A 21,630-nucleotide genomic window follows, 5' to 3' on the forward strand; every position below is an offset into this window, starting at 1 on the left:
TAAAAATAATTTTCTACCACATTTTATTATATTTTGGACATGCAATGAAACATCATTTTAAATATGTTTGAGGAGAAAGGACATTCTAATGTAGACAAATACAGAACTCACCCTGAGGCTTCGTTCGAGTCAGGTAATATATATACCTGGTTCTTGTAGCACCTCTGAATGTAGATCTGGGAAATAACATTTAAGATAAATTTTATGAAAAGCATTGACATTTTACTTGTCTGGGTAAACTGAAAAAGAGACTTTGATATTTAGATAAATGAAGTATCTCCTCTTAATAATTCTCCATAAACATTATTTTTCTCATCTGACCTTTTCAGATCTATTAAGAAGAGCTGAATTTCAGTACTATTCCTTGCTAAGTGGGATGGTTATCCATGTTGCCAATTAATGGTGGGGCCATACCTGTAAGAGTCAGTTTAGAACCAGGATTATGACTGGTACTTCCTTAAAAAAGTTGAAAATTATAAGGACTTTTAAAAATCTACCCTATTTCAGACAGGAGTTGTATGAAGGGGTGCTCAAAGGCAAGAATCAGATTTGCCTCAAGAATTTGTTTGAGGTCTTTTTCAGTGCACAAATGAATGTGGTTACCAGACTTTAAAGTTACACAGTATAAAATACAGTCTTACTATGTTTGGTCTAGAGACAGTTTAAAACAAATACAAAATGAAAAGCTTTGCTTGAACATTAAAGAAAAGTGTTTTGTAAAATATCTTTGAACATTTAACCTTAAGATACACACAAAAAATTATTGACATTTCCTCTAAGACAAATTGCCTTTAAAGTATGCGTTGAAGTTACTGAATGAGTTAGCCAGACATAGTTACTTTAGGTCAGTTAAGAAAGAAATAATGGGGAAGTTGTATTTAGTTTTCAGAAGTTTGATTTGCAGAACTGTGAAGCAGTAATTACACACGTCCAGTTCTCCACTGAGTTCGTTCACTCCTAATTTTTGACAATAAAGCCAACTCTCATGTAATGCGTACATTTTCTGTTCTCTATGAGATGAGGTCATGAATCTAGCTCACTGGTTATGGCAAAAAATCACTAAAGGACCACTGACAAAAATTATGTGGATTCAGACTAAATTCCTTGATTCCTCCCCCAAAACTATCATGTTATCCATCAAAAACCACTTTAAGAAACCCTACTTCTGAAAATAATAGTAAAGTTCCAGTTCCATATAAGCATAACTGTTTGGGACACACTAAGACCACGCTGTTTTGCTCATGGTCAGAGAATTCAAGACCCAAATAGGAAGTGCCACTTAATAGCCTACATAATTCCTAAGAGATACCTTCAAGTGATGAGAACGCATGAAAGTTTCAGTTTCTAAATCCTGCCTTGTCCCCAGTATGGTCTATTTAACTTGGAATGGATTAAAAAGAACTGGCCTAGTCTAGGTAGGTGGCTGATAAAGAGGTCTATTTCAGGATTTGGGGAAAGTATTTCATTATAAAAGTGAAGGTATTGGCGGGCGCGGTGGCTCACACCTATAATCCCAGCACTTTGGGAGGCCATGGCAGACAGATCACCTGAGGTCGGGAGTTTGAGACCAGCCTGACCAAAGTGGCGAAACTCCATCTCTACAAAAAATGCAAAAATTAGCTGGGCGTTGTGGCGCGCACCTGTAATCCCAGCTACTCAGGAGGCTGAGGCAGGAGAATCGCTTGAACCTAGGATACGGAGGTTGCAGTGGGCCAAGATCACGCCACTGTACCCCAGTCTGGGTGACAGAGTGAGACTATGTCTCAAAAAAAAAAAAAAAAAAAAAGTGAAGATATGTTCTTTTTCAGTCTGTATAAATAGCACCAAAATTGCAAAAGTGGAGAAAGCAAAGAAACCAAAGTAGTTGAGATTATACTACTCAAGGTATATTAGCATCACTGTGGAGACAAGGCAACTTCTCTAGAAACTTCACTTAAGAGGATTTTCTTTTTCCAAAACTTCAGTCTAAAAGTGGCCAGAAACTAGATATAGAGCCTGGTGGCCTAATATTATAAACCTAGGGAAGATAGATATGAAAGTATCTCTTGAAATATATTTTGTGAAAAAAATTGGATGTAAGAAAATCCAGATATCTTGGCTGCTTATTTATTTATTTATTTATTTATTTATTTATTTATTTATTTTTCCCCAGCTAACCTAACTTGAGGCATTTAAACTTATTCACTTTGGGTGCTCCAGCGCTCGAACCTACATTTGCTATTTCTCTTTTCACCTTAGTTCTTGCTAAGACAAAAGATCTAATCTCCTGAAGATAAGGAGATTGCTATTCTACAATTTAAATTTTATAAAGATTAATATAAAAACTATAGAAAGTCCTTTATCTTGAGACTTTACCAAGAAATGTTCAGGCAACTAATTTTCATTAACAGTTATACTTGAGGAATTTTTCGTTCGCTATGTTTAAAAATTTTATTATAGAAAAATTTCTGACATATGCAAAGTAAGCACAATAATAGAATGAGACACTGCATGCCATCACCAGTTTTAAATGTATCAACATTCAGCCATTTTTTTCATCTATCCCTCTAATTACTCTCCACTCAGTTGTAATTATTACTATAACTTACAGTTATTTTTTTTTGTTGTTTTTATTTTGAGACGGAGTCTCACTCTGTCGCCCAGGCTGGAGTGAGCGGCGCCATCTTGGCTCACTGCAAGCTCCGCCTCCCGGGTTCCCGCCATTCTCCTGCCTCAGCTTCCCGAGGAGCTGGGACCACAGGCGCCGCCACCTCGCCCGGCTAATTTTTTGTATTTTTAGTTGAGACAGGGTTTCACCGTGTTAGCCAGGATGGTCTCGGTCTCCTGACCTTGTGATCCTCCCACCTCGGCCTCCCAAAGTGCTGGGATTACAGGCGTGAGCCACCACGCCCAGCCTACAGTTGTGATTTTTGAGGGAAAATTTACATACATTGAAATGAACTAATCTTAACTATAAAATTTTGACACAAATTACAAAGCAGATGAACTCACACCCCTTTTGATGTAGAGCATTTCCATAACTCCAGAAAACCCGAATATATTCTCTCCCAGTCAGTTTCCCACCCGACTCACCAAAAGTGACCACCGTTTTGACTATTTCAATGTCCAGAAGATCTAGTAGAGAGAGTAGGAGGAGTGGATTAGAAGTGGATTATGAAAGAACTTCTGCAAGTTCCTCTGTTTCTTGTTGGTTCTCAAGGTTTTCTAGTCATTTCATTAACACATTACATAATATATAGGACGTGCATATTTTGAAATATGTAAAATGAAGATATGTGTGTGTGTATATATATATTTTGAAATATGTAAAATGAAGAGGTGTGTGTGTGTGTGTGTATATAATGTCCAGTGGAAGTTTTTGAAGAGGAACAATTAAAAAATAACGAGAGAAAGAAAAAGAGAAAAAGATGGGAAGAGTAAGTGCCAACATTCCCAGTCCACCTTTAGTTATGTCTCCAGTGTCAAATGTTTGTACTATACTCTTGCTCCTCAAAATATGGTCTGTGGGCCAGCAGCAGACTCTCAGACTCCACACCCTAACCTACTGAATGAGAATCTGCTTTTTAACAAGATCATATGTGCGCTGCATTTTGAGAAGGCTATTCTTAATCACCATGTAATATAACTGTCATGCAAAAGAAAGGAAAATGAATAGAACCTGAAAGAAGGATACATATAGTATCAGCAAATAAACTATGCAATGTAAAGAAAATTTCTGTTGACTCTATAACTGTGTAATGCATCGTTATTTTAAAAATATAGAACAGGAAAGTAGAGATATATTTTAAGTATCTTTCCTATTCATTTCTTTGGGGAAGAAGGTCAGCCTAAAATATGAGAAAAGATACTATGATTTGCTCTTTTCAATGTTTTTTCTGTTCATCTTAAGGCTTCGGGCAACCCTATAATCTATCACATTAGCCAATATTAAAATCAACAAATTTACACTTTTTAAAATTTTACTTGAATGAGTTCATTAACATTTTATGATTTATACAGTTGCTATCAAATTTTATGTGTCCAATTAATATTACATTAAATGCTACTTTTGTAAGGGAAACAGCTAAAAGAAGCAGATGTGTGAGTTCTTAAAGTGCAGCTGTTATAAAAAGTAAACAACCAGCAGTAATACTTTGCAGTAATTTCTCATATATTGTGCAGCATAATTATAAGAATCATTTGTCAAGAGATCGATATTTTCTCACTCTGACACTGCTTAGAGCTAGGAACAAGTAAACATTGGGCACAGAGTTATAAAAAAAGAAAATAAATGTAAAAATGAGGCAACATATTTGTATAAATCTATGAAACTGAAAAGTAAAAGAACCTTATAATATTTTAAATATAAGCAAAGAATCATAAATGCATCTGAATTGTTCTGACATATTTTGGCTGAAAACTCATTGTGTCTTTTATTTAACATTTTTTAATGGAATTGTACCTAATTTTCAAGTGCCAAAATCTTAGTAAATGACTTTAGTAAAAATGAGATGAGATATTTCACAGGACACACGTTTATAAAAAATTCTGCATAGAATTCTGTCTCCTGCATGATTTACTTTCAGTTAAAAGATGGAATTGAGATTTCATGCTTCTGTTCTCCTTTCTAAATGTTAGAGATTTTCTTACTCTTCAGAATTGCCTAACATACATAAAACATTTTGAGGTAAAAATCTTAATTAGGTCGTTTTCCCTTAATATGTGAACCCAAATATAAACACATTTTCAAGAACAAGACATGTCTATCCATTATATGTTTTACTAATGGTTATTTTATTTATCTTTAAAATCACTCAATATGGTAAATTCATACTTCTGAAATAAGTGATAGTGAACCTTGCATATGTCTATTAATCAAATATTACATGCAAATCCAATCTTTGCATAAGGCACAAAGATTGAGAAACTGAATTTATTCATTTTTGTTATTAATACATTTTAAAATGTTTTTAAAATAAATTACTTAATATGTGTTAAAATCAAATATTTTATGTGAAAGGACTTATTTCCTGACAATATCAAAGTTTATTTGATACTGAATGATGAAAAAAAAATGACAGAAAGCATAAGAAGATTGAATACATTTTTCTATCAACTAAATTTAAGATGTTGTTATAATGATACCTTAACCTTATCCTATCAGTTTGATTTCTAAACCTTTAAAATTATCCTCTTCTTATCAGCTACTTCAGACTTGAGAAATTACAAATTAAGCAAAGTATTATGAAACTTCTTTTCCACAGGGAACAAATAATCCTTTAGTGCACCATTTAACGATGGATCTAAATCATGCACAGCAAGTTTAAATATCGATACATGAATTCACATCTTGTAGAAAGTACTCTTATTCATGCTGAAATAAATTCCTCAGCCAAGTGAAGAGCATTCATCTCAATGTAAATTTCACTGCAAATATATACTTAAGTATTCAAAATATTCAGATGACTGTGCTCCTTTTCTTTCCAAAGATGACAACTTTCTCATCCTAAGTATTCTTTAGCAATTTATGTTCACCTCACATTGTTCATGTTAAAGTTATATTTCAAATGCATTGTGCTTTCTTTTAAGCACAGCCATATGGTTGTAAATTTGCCCTTCCCAACTGTGCTTGTGGCTCAGAAAATTAAGATTATGTTTTAGTAAGACTTACAGCTAGGAGAAAAGAAAGACTACTTTTGTAAGATGATATACATTGTTTTAATGGAGTATGTAAGAGTATCTTGTGACAGATTATAAGCTAGGTAAGCCTGAGACCAAAGAAATAAAATTGCTGCGCCCTACCCTTTTATTGTCTTTCTGGATCTAACCCTTAGAATTTATTTTTAAAGTAAGTATATTTTTATTTAATTGAATTGAAATAGATTAAATGTTAAAATCACAAAAGTTTGCTTCTTAAAAATTGATAAAGATAGGGAGAAGGTGTTTCCATTATCTTGAATAAATGCAATCTGTTTTATTTTGAAAGGTGTCACATTTTAAAATTCATATTTTATTTTCAGATGTAAAATATTTAAAAGAAGAGGATGCAAATCGCAAGACATTCACTGTCAGCAGCACACTGGACTTCCGAGTGGACCGGAGTGATGATGGAGTGGCGGTCATCTGCAGAGTAGATCACGAATCCCTCAATGCCACCCCTCAGGTAGCCATGCAGGTGCTAGAAATACACTGTAAGTAAACACTACTTCCCCCTCCTTTATCTCTGCAGCAAATCTCTTCATCTGCATCTCAGATCGTTTCAAAACTACCTGAAGTCATAGTAAAGGTGCAGTAAAATCCACAGCAAAATGAAGTGAAACTACACTCGCTAGTATTAATCAGGTTCAAAGGAAAATACTCCTTTCTTGAGTTTCATTTGTAACAGTGAGGAACATTGAAGGAGATGTATAAGGTTAATACCCCTATGTTTCAAATTGTGACTTTAGGTAGGTGTGCACGTAAGGGTGGGGGAGAAAAAGTGGTAATTTGGGCAAAATCACTGAGAATTGGTAATCTGAGAGGGCTTTGATGAACAGTGTTATATTAAAATAACTTTATCCTATGCAAATGTGGCTTCTCAGCTATGCTTTTTAAAGTTAGACTAGTTTTACCTTCTATGTGGTATATACTAATGTTGGTATAAATATAGGAACATATTTATTATGTTTTCTTCATCATCATTATTCATAATCAATAAGAACAAAATTAATTTTGTGAATCTAATAGACCAGGGGCAGTGCTAAATGTTTTGCTGGTATTATGTCATTGAGTACTCATTTACTAATAGTTGCCCCGAGTAGTTACTCTCATTAGTCACAAGATACACACAAGGATTCTGAAGACTATAAAGGCTGAGTCACACAACTAGCAAACTTGTGATCATGGCAGTTTTAGTACTTAGCAAGGTTTTAGTAGACAATTATATATACTAATCAAAATAAAAGTGAATGAATTGAAATATGTGAAATAAAATATAAAAGAATAGAGGATAGGAGATAATATGTTCTGAATTGCAGTATTGGATTTCCTAGGTATGGGAGATAATATGTTCTAAATTGCAGTATTTGATTTTCTAGGTAATGAAGATTTTGTTTTCTCTTTCTGTTTGTGACAAAATTATAGCTTGAGCTTAGAATTTGTGTGTGATATGCAATTACACCAAATCCTAAAATGCTAAACTCTAAGTACTATTTCAATATGTTTCATTGCATTTTGTTTTCATTTATTTGTTCAACAAAATTTTTTAGCGGCTACTATGTAATAGGCATTGTTTTGGGCACTCGGGTTACAGCAATGACCAAGACAAACAAAAACACAAATTGAGTTTGTCTCCGAAGTGTCAAAATAATCACCTCCACTATCACCAACAAACTTCATTTCTCTTACAGCCTCCATTCTAGGTAGGGATGAAAATAAATACATAAATGCAACATATCACATGTTACATATTGGTAAGTACTAAGTACATATTGATAAGCACATGGCAGCAAGGAAAATAAAGGAGAGGAGGGCAGTCAAGAGGCGGAAATGGAGATTAAGGAAAGCGACTATGTGTGTTGATGTAATGCAGAGGGAAGGGCAAGCACAAAGACCCTGAGGTAGCAAGTTTACTGTTTTTATTTCTAGGAATAGCAAGGGTGCCAGTGATACCGGAGTAGAGTGGACTAGGAGAAAAATACAGAGTGTTAGGAGAAAAGATTGGAGAATTGCCAGGTGAACTAGAATTTTTTGGTTACTTTTTATATGGAAAATATAAAGCTGACTATAATATGCTTATTGTTTTAAAAATTATTCTTAGTTTAGTAGTTATTGAAAATACTATAATGTTTAAATGATTTCAATTAGGTTAGTTTTAGTAATTTACTCCTATTCTCCTTAAAGCAAATTCAGAAAGCAGCATACTGTGGAGCCCACATGGAGATTATCTGTCAATTTTGACATTTATTTGTATTTTGGCTTTGGGAAAATTACTGCAACTGGTTGAGCTTTGGTTATAAACTAGAGGAGTCATTCCTGTAGGGATGTGATGATAAGCTAGAGAATTAATTCCTTGAACTTAAGTCAAGTTCATGACATTTAATAGACTGAATAAATGTCAATTGCCTTCCTTTTCCTATTTCTTTTTCTTACATCAGTGGGTCTCTCAAAATACAAAATTTTTTAACTATAAATATATTATTATTATTATTATATTATTATTATTATTTTGAGATGGAGTTTTGCTCTCTTGTTGCTCAGGCCGCGGTGCAATGGTGTGATCCCAGCTCACTGTAAACTCTGCCTCCCAGGTTCAAGCAATTCTCCTGCCTCAGCCTCCCGAGTAGCTGGGATTACAGGCATGCGCACCACTACGCCTGGCTCATTTTTTTTTTTTTGTACTTTTTAGTAGAGACGGGGTTTCCCCATGTTGGTCAGGCTGGTCTTGAACTCCTGACCTCAGATGATCTGCCCACCTCGGCCTCCCAAAGCGCTGGGATTACAGGTGGGAGCCACCGCGCCCGGCCGTGTAACAATATTTTTAAAGGACCCAGATCAACAGCATTTTAATTTAAACTCTTTAATATTTACATACAAAGCGAAGTAAAACTAAATTTAAAATAATAGTTGACTACTTAGTTAACTGTAAATTCCAACATATAATTAAATAAAATAAGAAAAGTCAGTCATAAGAGCTATGAAGACCACTGCCAGTCACAGATCACCAAAAGTCTACCAATGGTCAAGCAAAACTAGATTTATTTAAGTTGCTATGGCTAAGGAGAAAACACAGCAGATGAGTCTCTGGATGGAGGTAGGAAACAGTGAGAAGAGACTTGTTATAGGAGTTCGGCTGTGCTTCTGGATTGTGTGTTCTCAGGATTAGGAGCATGTCAATGATCAGTGTATAAGTAACTTTAAAAAATGAAAATATTGTAGGTTCGTTATTATAAAGAAACAATAGTTAATTATGCAAACTTCTGTGGACATTGAGGGTCCTGGTCTCTGTCTTGTTTCACTCCTGGTCATAAGATGAACTTGTCTTTGTTTTATTCCAGCCACAGTCACAGACTACCTTTATTTGATTACTCTATACATTCTGGAAAATTGTTTGTTGAGAATATTTTAGCCTGTATATCAGCTGCCAAGGTCATTTTCATGACTTTGGAAATCCAAAATGGAAGTATTATACAATTCTTGAGCATTTTAGCTATTAACCATATTTCAATATGTATGAATAAGTAAAAATTCGTGGAGGAAGGCAATTGAATCATCTAATTTTTAAAGAAAGTTTTACATTAAAAATGTTACACTTTTCATGGCTAGCCAATTAAAAATAGCATCTCATTCTATCACGGTTTAATATGTAAATGGCTAGAAGGCAGAAACCAGATCTATTTAAATTATTTTCCTAGCATCTAGCTTACCATCATTCAAGTACGCGAAGTTAATTAAAACTAACTGATGATAATGCTAAATGTTTCTTTAAGCATGCAAAACATTCCCCAGAGACTAAATGAGTAGAGGGTGGAAAGGAGACATTGAGCAACAGTCAGCGTCAAAATTAGAGCAAAGGGAACAAATCCATGTGGTCTTCATAAAGATCTTAGAATAATGGTAACAGCATCTCAATGGTTGTTTCCGGAGACAGTAGATCATGGCTGCACATAGATCCACATGTGTAATCTAGATGATATGGAACTTTCCATGAATGAGAAGAGGGAAAGTAGAACTGAGGCTTGGAAAGGAAGAAGATGGGTTAATCTAGGATTTATGGAGCATAAGTTTAGTAGTTCTCCATTGTCTGACAATATTCTTGTGATGAAAATCCTAAAAGGCTGGCCCAAATGGAGGAACATTTAGCATTTCGGATCCACAGAGATGATATTGTTTTCAGTGGTAAGTCAAAAGAATAAATATATATTCCTACAATAATGGAAACAGCTATGACTACATCTGAAATAAAAATCCTGTGATATTGTCGAAACCTAAGTTTGGTGAGCAATAAGAAAATTAAAGTTAAGCATACAATGCCAAGAGTATAACGAAAAAAGTATAGCAGGAGGAATTATATTTCAAGAGCTTAACTGTGTTAAGTCTATAACCTTGTGATATACAATTTATACGAATCTAGCCTGTAAAATATAACAGAGCAACGTTTTTAAAAATAAAATATTAATCATACATTTAAATACTGCCACCATGATGAAAGAGATTTCTTTTAAAAGTGAAACTTAAGAAAATGAAAAGCAGAACTTTCACAGTGAATCACAAATGCCTGCAGATTTCACATAATCGGGAAGAGCAAGCTTCACAACTGAGCAGTGGGAAAAGCCACTTTTAAAAATTAATCAATGAAAACTCAAATTCGTCCTCCCATTTTCACACAGATTTCTTTGTAAAATAACTTTTTATCTGTGAGTTAATTTTTAGAAGAACAAATTGGATGAGTCCGATATTATTTAAATCTCAGTAGAAATAATATATCTGCACTCATAGAAAGTACTCTACACAAAACACAGAAAAGAAGAAAATGACTGAATATTCATTTTCTGTATGTATCATTGACAAAAATTACATGAAAAAAACTCAATGAAAATGAAAAGCGCAAGAGACAGAAAACTAAAATATGTCAGAGTGTTGCGTTTTTTTCCTGAAAAAGCATCTTAATACTGTAACAAAAAACTGAAAATATAGAAAAATAAGGGTTCAAATTTTTAAAATGTGTGAATAGTAAAGTACATTTTATATATAATTCATCTCATCATGAAATCTTATGCTATCGTTAATGTTTTTAGTACTTCCTTTAACAGTACTGGGCTTTGCCTATAAAAATGAGTCACTATTTACACATGAAGGTTATTAATGTTTAAAGCAATAAATAGTTAAAAGAGCTTGTAGAGGAGATCCTGCATGTACACAGAAACATTTCGATCTCAACATCAAGGAAAGGAAGGAATGAGTGGCTGAAGGAAGGAAGGAAGGAAGAGAGGGAAATAAGCTGATGTGTTAAAATTGTGTTTAAATGAAATTAATTAGGTCAATAATGAATGAAAATAAGAAATATATCATGTATATTTAAAATAACAGAAAAACGTGTGGGTCCAATTGTTACTAAAATTATATCTTTTTAAGGGGTTAAATGGTCAATTGACAGTCCTGACCTTTACCTTCTTGATGATTATATCTCTATTCTAGTTACCATGCAAATGACTAATAAAGTCAATCCATTTTTCTCTTAAAAACTTACATTTTTTAAATGTATTGAACTATTTCTAAAGAGATTCATTCCTTTCCTTACTCTCTTGTAAAGATAATTACTTTGTGCCCAGAGAAACTAAATTCTTCCCTGTACTTTTTTGTTACTTTTCTGGACCAATTAATATGCTTGATCAGTTCTCCCTTTAGTTCTAAAACAATGAAATAGATTAAAAATAAGATTCTGATTATAGAAGACAATATTCAATACAGATGGGTTTAAAGTTTGCTAATTCAGTTGTTTATATTGTCTTTTGATTCTCAGATATGAGTAGAGATTCTTTATTCCATGTCTTCTTCGCTGTTGTCCTTTTTCACTTATAAAAAATAATAAAGTTCTTGTTTATGCAGTCTACACTACACAAACCCGTACATTTCTCTAGTCCAGGTCAGTTTATTTTAAATCACCCTGTGTTAGTTATATGCTCTTTGCTTTCACTACCTTTCTGTGTATTATACATTAAATGTTTCAGGCTATATTGGCTTATCAGATAGGAGGGCGAATATTCCAAGAAGCGTTCAAAATAGAATATCTCACTCATCTGGCATCTCATTTATGAAATGCTAATTATCTAATTATCTTGTCTACCATAAATTATATATAGTACAAGGGCACAGAATATAAAAGGAAACAGGAAAGGTGAAATGAAAATTATATTTAGGTTACATTTTTTAGAACTAAACTGTTCTTTTGACTAACAAAATGTCATATTTATGCCTGGGAATGCCTTAGAAGAATTTTAATTGAGTCTAAGATATTTCAAAAAGCTAATGAAATGGTACATGTGCTAGAATCATAAGGTGAGGTCTATGCTGTTTAGTAAGAGATGCATTTCATTCTGTCAATAAAGATAGCCTAGAGTGTGACCACTATTTGAGATTCCAACAAATTTTTAATTTTTTTCAGAGAAGTTAAATCTATGTATTATATTACCAACAGTATATATTACTGGCATATTTTGCTTATGAGACATTATTTTTTATTTTATAAAGGATAAGAATAATTATGTTAACTATTAAAAGTAAGTGAATCACCAAGTATTTTAAGCCATCTAAAGGCAATGATTCAAAATGTTGTTTTTGTGCCATTTTTACATTGTATAACAATTTGTGTGTGTGTTATTAAAACTCATTGAAGAGGATGTATATATTCATGAATGGGAATTCCAAATTGAAAGTCAATAAATGTATATATAAAATTGACATACTCTCAAATTTCCTAATTAAGCTTATCATCAAGTACACATTCATAAAACTTTTTGGAAGTTGTAAAATTATTTAAAAACATTAATTTCATAAAAAGGCAGTAGAACATAACATCAAAATTATGGAATGAATGGATAGTAGAGATGTCAGCAAATCTTTTCAATTATTTTTAAGTCAGTCTAATAGAGAATAAAAACTGGATAAAAATGAGACATAAATAACTGTGACAAGAAAAAATATACATCTTGTTAATACCTAATTTTTTAACTTTCAATTTAATAGCTTATTCTACTTTATGTCTATTTTTAAAAGATAGCTACAGGTATCTTTCTTATTTAAAAATGACTAGATATTTAATGCCCAATATTTTGGAATTTTTGTATTTCCACTTTCTGAATAAACTATAAACAGACAAACACACACACACAGACATACACATGATTTCCATGAGAAAAATGTATAGTTAGAAAATGACTGTAATAAATCAATGTATTAGACTTTACTGGATTGGCTCTTGATATATTAGGAAAAATTGTCATTGCTATTTACCATCTGGGTCCAATAGTCTGTTTTTTTTTTTTTTTTTTTTTTTTTTAAGCAATATACTTCATTTTTAAGAGCAGTTTTGGGTTTACTGATTAGTTGAGCAGAAAGTACAGAGAGTTCCCATATACACCTTCTCCCCACTCCCCTTATAGTTTCCCCTATTATTAACATCTTGCATTATTGTGTTATTTTTGTTACAACTGAAGAACTAATATTGATAGATTATTGTTAAGTAAAGTACATCCTTTACATTAGGGTTCACTCTGCATTGTATAGTTCTGTGGGTTTTGACCTGTGTATAATGTCATGTTTCTACTGTTACATCATCCAATTTAGTTCCACAGCCCAAAAAATCTCTTGTGCTCCACCTCTTTATCTCACTTTCCTTCTCCCACAAGACCTGGTAACCAGTGATCTTTTTACTGACTATAGTTTTGCCTTTTCTAGAATGTCACATAATGGGAATTATGCAGGATGTAGTCTCTTTGGACTCACCTCTTTCACTTAGCAATATGCATTTAAGGTTCCAGCACGTCTTTTCATGACTTCGTAACTCATCTGTTTTTATTGCTGAATAACATTTAATTGAATGGTTGTACTAGAATTTGTTTATCCGTTCATGTATTGAACAGTATCTTGGTTTCTTCCAAGTTCTGGCAATTATGAACACAACTGCTAGAAACATCATGCATAGGTTTTCATGCAGACATAAGTACTCAGCTCATTTGGATAAATACCAAAGAGCTTGATTGGACGATTGTATGGCAAGACCATGTTTAGCACTTGAAAGTAAAAACTCACTTTCAAAGTGGCTGAGCCATTTTGCATTACCGTCAGCAATAGATGAGAGTTTCTGTTGCTCCATTCTCACCAGTGTTTGGTGAGTCAGTAGTTTGAATTTTAGTCATTCTAATAGGTGTGCAGTAGCATCTCGTTACTTTAGTTTGCAATTCCTAATGATGTATGATATTAATTTTGTATCGGTTTATTTTATTTCTGTATACCTTTTTTTGGTGAGATGTCTAGATTAGAGAAAAGTTTGACATATCTACCTTGGAAAAGTTTAGATCTTTTGCTAACTTTTAAATTTAATTATTTGTTTACTTATTGATGCATTTTTAAAGTTCTTTGTATATTTTGGATATCAGTCCTTTATTAGATACACTTTTTATACATTTTAATAGTATGTGGTTTATCTTTTCATTCATTTAACAGTGTCTTTTGCAGAGTAAACATATTTAGTTTTAGTGAAGTCCAAATTACCTTTTTAATGAATTGTGCTTTTAAATCTGTATCTAAAATGTCATAATCGAATCCAAGGTCACTTGGATTTTCTTCTACGTTATTTTGCAGAAGTTTTAGAGTTTTGTGTTTTACACTTAGATCAGTGTTTCATTTGAATTAATTTTTGAAATGTGTAAGATCTATGTTTAGATTCATGTTTTTGTATGTGAATGTCCAATTGTTCCAGCACCACTTGTTAAAAAGACAATCCTCTCTCCATTGAATTGTATTTGCTCCTTTACATAGTTGATTGTTTTTGCTTGAGTCTCTTTCTGGGATCCCATTTTTTCCACTGATCTATATGTCTCCTTTTTCACCAATACCTTACTGTTTTGAGTACTGTAGTTTTATACTGTTTCTTGAAGTTGGGTAGTGTCAGTCCTCAGATGATTCTGCTGCTGCTGCAGATTCATCAACATCTTCACCTTCTTCCTCTTCCTTCTCCTTCTTCTCCTCCTCCTTCTTCTCCTTCTTTCTCTTCCTTTCTTTCTTCTTCTTTCTCCTTCTTTCCCCTTCTTTCTTTTTCCTTCCTTCTCCTTCTTCCCCTTCTTTCCTTTCTTCTTCTTCTTCGATATTGTAATTATTTTATGTTGGTCAATTTGTAATTATAAATTGTTGTAATTTGTATCACAATTATAATCAAAATGTGATTAATCAATATATTAAACTTTATTAATCCTCAATGTATCAGGAAACAAAATAGCCATATTTACTATCTGGGCCACACTTTTTTGGTTTCATATTCTAAGTAATTTTTTAATAACAAAAGGAGAGAAAAAAACAAATTTTATTAGAACTTTTAATACAAAATTTAAACAGAAAAACCTTAATTTTTATTACATATTTTTTGGTTTTAATGGTATATATATACAAATTGAGCAATAATTGGCATGCATGATCCTGAAATATATCCATCTTGTAATAATGAGTCCAGCTTCAAAATACATCTCTACCGTGTCCTATCTTGTCATTGCTTTTTGGTTCTTCTTTCACTAGCATTGTCAGAATGCAATACTTTAAAAAAAATTTGACAGCTCATAATTTTACCCAGAAGAATAAAATATATTTATTCCATAATTGCCAAACATTTTCATTTTTAGATTTATAAAGAACAATTAAAATACAACTAAAATATATTCTTAAAATTTCCTCATCACCAAATGCTTTCAACATGTTTCCGTTTACAGACTATGTAAAGTAAATTCTTATGTTCAAAAATAATAAAAGGTTAAAGAACATTGTCATATTTTCCTTTTAGCAAAATCTTATGGTTGCAAAATATTGTATGATGAAGTCCTTCCTTGTATTAGAAACTGTTCCAACTCATCCATTTTTGAGCTTGATACAATTTATCTACAGTTATCAAAAGCAAAAATTTGTTTTGCTGTCATTTTAAGAGGCTTGAGCTTCACTATTTTCTTTTTGCATTTATCTTCCAGTTTTTCTAATAATTTTGGGGTGTCTTTATTAATTTCCTTCTCCTGCCATTATAGGCAGAAAATGAAAAATTCTGAGTTCTCAACTGATATCATGGAAGCAAAAACAACAAATACAGTAGCAAACAGAACTACAATGTGGTGTTTTTGTTTTTATACTTCTTTTAAATATTTACAAAAGAAAATCCTATAAGCACATAGAGATTAGGTAACAGTGATGATTTATATCACTTGTATAAACCTTCTACCCCAGCATTGTCCAATATAACTTTCTATGATAATAGAAATGTTCTCTATCTCCAGATAGTAGCCAGTAATCAGCTCCCTGTGGCTACTTGGCAATTGAAGTGTGGGTATTGTGACTAAGGAAATATTATTTACATTTTACTTAAACATAATAGAATTACATTTAAGTTTAAATAGCCACATGTGACTAGTTGTTATTATACGGACATCCCCACTCCTGTATCATTGTATATATATATCCATTTTCTTATTATGTTACTCTTTTTATTGTAGTTGGGGATAATTGATGAGTTAGTGGTGAAGTAATACCTAGGTCGCTGAAGTAGCAAGATTTCTCATAACATAAGAAATATAGTGTCACTAAAATTTCATAATGTATTTTAGATTTATAAAATGATTCAATGTTTTCATATCATAATTGCAAGGTAAGCCAATTTTTAAACTTATTTTTAAAATTAAATGTTTTCTTTTTATTGGAGGACCTCTAATAAAGGAAGAACACAAGTTATGAAATATCATTCCTTAAACTTAGTTAGAACTGTTTCAAATGCACTTAAAATAATGTACCATAGAGTCAACAAGTATAAAAATGTATGGGCCGGCACAGTGGTTCACGCCTGTAGTCATAGCACTTTGGGAGGCCAAGGCAGGCGGATCACTTGAGCTCAGGAGTTTGAAACCAGCCTGGTCAACATGGCGGAAACCACGTCTCTACAAAAAATACAAAATAATTAGCCATGCATGATGGCGTGTTCCTGTAGCCCAGCTACATCAGGGGCTGAAGTGGAAGGATTGCTTAAGCCCAGGAGTTCGAGGCTACAGTGAGCCGAGATGGCACCACTGCACTCCAGCCTGGGTGACAAAATGAAACACCATCTAAAAATAAATAAATAAATAAATAAATAAATAATAAGAATTAAAATGAACAAAAGTGTCAATGCCTTTATTACCTATATTTTTACTGGTACCTTTTGCTTCTCTTTAAGGTCTTCCTTGTGGGCCAGCTTTATGATACAGACACTTTGCTTCTATTCCTCTCCCAGATACATTCAGTTTTACACACTGCCAAACATGTCTTCTTAAATATTGGTTCTTAACCTGATACTTACAAACCCGAGATGATTTCTTATTGCTTCTAACATAATGTCCAAACTCTACATCTTGACATTCAAGGCTTTTAAAATACAACCAACCCCCTATAGTGCTGCTCTCAAGTATGTTTTTTCAGATAATGAATTCTATGCTTTACATTATTTCTAGATGCCTCATATATAGCCAACATTTTTTTTTTTAATTATACTTTAAGTTCTAGGGCACATGTGCACAACGTGCAGGTTTGTTACATATATATACATGTGCCATGTTGGTGTGCTGTACCCATTAACTCATCATATACATTAGGTATCTCTCCTAATGTTATCCCTCCCCACTACCCCCTCCCCACAATAGGACCCAATGTGTGATGCTCCCCTTCCTGTGTCCAAGTGAACGATGTGTCCATTGTTCAATTCCCACTAGCCAACATTTTTTAATACAACACTTTGTTCATTTTTCCTTTGCCTTAAATCCCTTCTTTTCTTTCCCTCTAGAAAATCTCTACCAGATCAAATACTGTGTTTTCTCTGGATTATTTTAAATGCCACTTTTCTAAGTAATCTTCTTTGATTCTGACAAATATGTATAATCTATCCATCTCTGGCAACTCCCATAATACATCATCCAGGTACTATCGTGCCTCCAATTTTGAGTTTGCATTATTTTGTACTTTATACGATTTATCTAATTTATTAGGACTGTATTCCTAGAGGTTGCTGTTTTTGCAGATGTGTAACCCTTGTATAATAGTGGTACTGTGTCTTGTATGCACAGTGATTTAGAAATATTTTTCAAATAAATGAATGATTGCCACAAAAGCATTCACTAACATCAAAAGAAATTTAACACACCATTGAAGAAAAAGTACCTGATAATTTTCAGCATTAAGAAATGTAAGTTAAATGGAAAGTGAGACTTTTACTACAGAATTACAAACGGGAAAAATGAACTAAACATCTTAGAAAAAACACAATTGTACCCAGAAAAAATGAGTATGAGATAGTGCTGGAACGGAAAGAGTCCTGTTAACACTTGGTATGTTAACCCCGCTGCTCCTATTGAGTGGTAGAATTTGAGGTGTGGACTGAGTTTGATTGACAACTTTTCATTACAGGAGAGTATCACAATGGCCTAATTCAGAGTATTAAGCATTTACTTCCTTTCAGGAGTAAGCAATGATGTGAGAGAACATAAGCCATCCATATCAGTGCACACAGCGCCACAGTTCTCTAGTAGCTCCCAATCTGTTGTAACAAAGAAGATAGAGATAGATAGATAAATAGACAGACAAATACAAAGAAAATAGGCTGGGCACGGTGGCTCACGCCTGTAATCCCAGCACTTTGGGTGGCCAAGGTGGGCGGATCACGAGGTCAAGAGATGGAGACCATCCTGGCCAAGATGGTGAAACCCTGTCTCTATTAAAAATGCAAAAAATTAGCTGGGCGAGGTGGCGGCGCCTGTGGTCCCAGCTACTGGGGAGGCTGAGGCAGGAGAATGGTGTGAACCTGGGAGGCGGAGCTTGCAGTGAGCCGAGATCGCGCCGCTCACTCCAGCCTGGGCCACACAGTGAGACTCTTTCTCAAAAATAAATAAATAAATAGAAAATAGATAATGAATAAAGTAAATGTAAATATTTTAAAGAAAAGTATGATTGACATTTTGGGCAGGAGAATTCTGTTTGGTTTTTGGGGGGCTGGTGTGGGGCTGTGCTGTGCACTGTGGGATGTTTAGCAGCACTCCTGGCCTCTGCTCATTAGATGTTAATTGCTATTCTCTGTTCCTCTAACAAGCAAAAATGTCTTCAGACATTTTCAAATATACTTAGGGGATGAAATTGTCCTCACATGAGAACCACTATTTTGAAGTAAAATAAAAGTGACTTCACAATAGTGAGTTAGTGCATAGTTTTCTTTAGGATTAATGTTAAGTAACAAGAGATCTTTAGATGAGTGTTACATAAATTTAGTTTGGAAACCCTTAAGTAATAATATTTAAATAAGGCAAAGATTCACAAATCTTTCATCTGCAAGACACTTTAAAATTTCTAAATTTCCCTTAGTACAAATTTGCTATCATGAGTTTTTTTTATATTATGTATGGATGAGAAGAGTTTGTGAATAAGAAGAACCTGTTTTTATAAATGAGACAGTGGGTGTATTTTAAAAGAATATATCTATCTGTCAATGAGGAAAACGATGTGTGAGAGAGATATAAGAGTGTACACAATATGCAGATCATATAGAGCCAAAGTCTTGGACTGGGTGCTAATTTAACCAGATAGAGAAAGAGTTAATTTTGATGACTTTAACAGAACATAGTATGAAAAACATCAATTGCTAGTATAGTCTAAGAGAGACTAGAAAACACAAACTCACTGAAATGTGGTTAACATTAGAGAAAAAGGGTCAAACAAATGTATCAGTGTTAACTTCACTCCTCAGAGCATGTTTCGTATACTGTACAATGAGAGCAACAGAATTTTCCGTGTGCTGTGTAAGAGTTCGATGAGCCAATGCATACAGAGCAATTACATCAATGCATATTATTTACCAAGTATTTGATTATTGTTTGCTATTCTTAGAAGATAGTTGTGACAAGTAAATTTGATTTTCTAACAAATTTAACCACCAGTTGGAAACTATATTTCAAAAGACCATTATTCATTTATTTATTTATTCAACAATTACTTAATTGAGGTCCAGTAGTTATTCTAGGACATGAGGATAAGTCAGTGTACAAGATAAAGATGATCTCTGCTTTGATAAGCATGCATTCCTAAGAATATGCCAAATACTCAGTAACACCGTTTGAGACTAATACCTAATCTTGAGGTATTGCAATGTGAATGTCACAATGTAAAATATTATAAGGTTACAATGTTACGATTCTAGTGAAACAATGGATAGAAATGGGTACTAACACTCTTTCTTAGAAACTATGTAAGTGCTTGTCAACTGAATGAATGAGAGTACTCACAGGAACTAATTTTGTGAACAAGTAAAATTATCAATATTATAATTTTCTTTCAACCAAAGACTGTAATATGAGCAATGCAGATGACTGCTACTTTGTGTTATAACCCACCATATTTCTTCACTCACTACATTATGCAATATAGGATGGTGCAGTGGTCTTTGGTTGTTTCTCTTAGCACTTTAGTCATTATCCATAACGGGTTAAATGTTACTTTTATATGACCTTAAATTCCTATTATACTTATTCAGTTACAAAAGAAATAAGGTGCTTTTTTTTTTTTTTCCTGATAAAACATTTGATTCAAACCTTCTTTTTATTCATCTACAAAATCTAGTGATGGATAAATGTTGTTAAACCAATGACACAAAAGACTTTAAAAGCTTGTGCTTTTAAGATTGTCCATTAGGTGGTTTAATAGATGCTTCATCACAGGTCTTTTCTCTTTTAAAATCCTTGCTAAGGATATAGAAAATCCATTCTGCTGGATCAATATCTTTACTTTGATTCAAATCCTCAGTCATTCAAATGGAACATGAGGTATCCTTACTTCCCAAGTTCATAAAACCTTTACATATTTGTTTAAAGTATTTTTTTTTTTTTTGAGATAAAGTCTCGCTCTGTCGCCAGGCTGGAGTGCAATGGCGGGATCTCAGCTCACTGCAAGCTCCGCCTCCCGGGTTCAAGTGATTCTCCTGCCTCAGTCTCTTGAGTAGCTGGAACTACAGGCTCATGCCATCATGCCCAGCTAGTTTTTGTATTTTCAGTAGAGACAGGGTTTCACTGTGTTGGCCAGGATAGTCTTGATCTCCTGACCTCATGATCCGTCCACCTCGGCCTCTGAAAGTGCTCGGGTTGATTACAGGGGTGAGCCACCGCCCCGGGCAAAAGAAGAAAAACCGTTTGTCCATAAATCTAGCTCTTGAAAGTCATTGTGTTTCTTCCTAAATGAGCCCCAGAATATGTCAGACAAAAGTAAAAAAAAAAAAAAAAAAAAAAAAAAAAAGGAAAACTGTGGGGTTTTCCACATTTAAACATTGTATAGATGTTCTAAAGAATATTTTTTGTTTCTCCAAAAGTCTTGGAGCATTTTGCTTTTAAAATATCTGTGTATTTTAGTTGGATACTTTCAAGTACTGAAAAATTATTTGTAAATGATTGAATATATGCCTGTCTTTATACACTTGTGCAAAACTTCCACAGTTTTTTGCATTTTGAACAAAACCTGTATTTATTTACACAACACTCAAAGAACTCTTACAATTTACTAAGCATAAGATATAAAGACACACAATTGAGTAAGTTAATATATCAGATTTTGAGTGCTCAAAATGTGAATATATTATAAATATACATTATATGCATTCATGGATATTTAATAAATACAATGTTGAAAGACCTGACTTTTTTTGAAAGGCATTTTAAAACAGCATGAAAATTGCTAGTTTGCAAAAAATATCCGAGTTTAATATGTAGGACAAAACTAGAATAAATAAATAGCAGTCATATTAATGCATTTTTTCTAACCCCCTTTTAAGCGATTACTAATTGGTACAACAGAATACATTATAGCAGTAAATTAAAAACAGAACATCATACACATCCCCAATGTACTGAGCCAGAAGAG

The 21,630-nt window shown here is 33.3% G+C and overlaps 1 protein-coding gene across 3 annotated transcripts in view; it reads left to right on the forward strand.

Moving 5' to 3' along the window:
- Positions 1-21,630, forward strand: part of CADM2 (cell adhesion molecule 2) — a 1,080,415-nt gene that overhangs the window by 933,332 nt on the left and 125,453 nt on the right. For all 3 annotated transcript variants that reach the window (XM_025377585.1, XM_025377584.1, XM_025377583.1), the window contains one exon: positions 6,000-6,170. In XM_025377585.1, the coding sequence (XP_025233370.1) occupies positions 6,000-6,170 (171 nt within the window). The remainder of the gene's footprint in view (positions 1-5,999; positions 6,171-21,630) is intronic.

Source organism: Theropithecus gelada, chromosome 2 (genome assembly GCF_003255815.1).
Source record: "Theropithecus gelada isolate Dixy chromosome 2, Tgel_1.0, whole genome shotgun sequence".
NCBI lineage: Eukaryota > Metazoa > Chordata > Mammalia > Primates > Cercopithecidae > Theropithecus > Theropithecus gelada.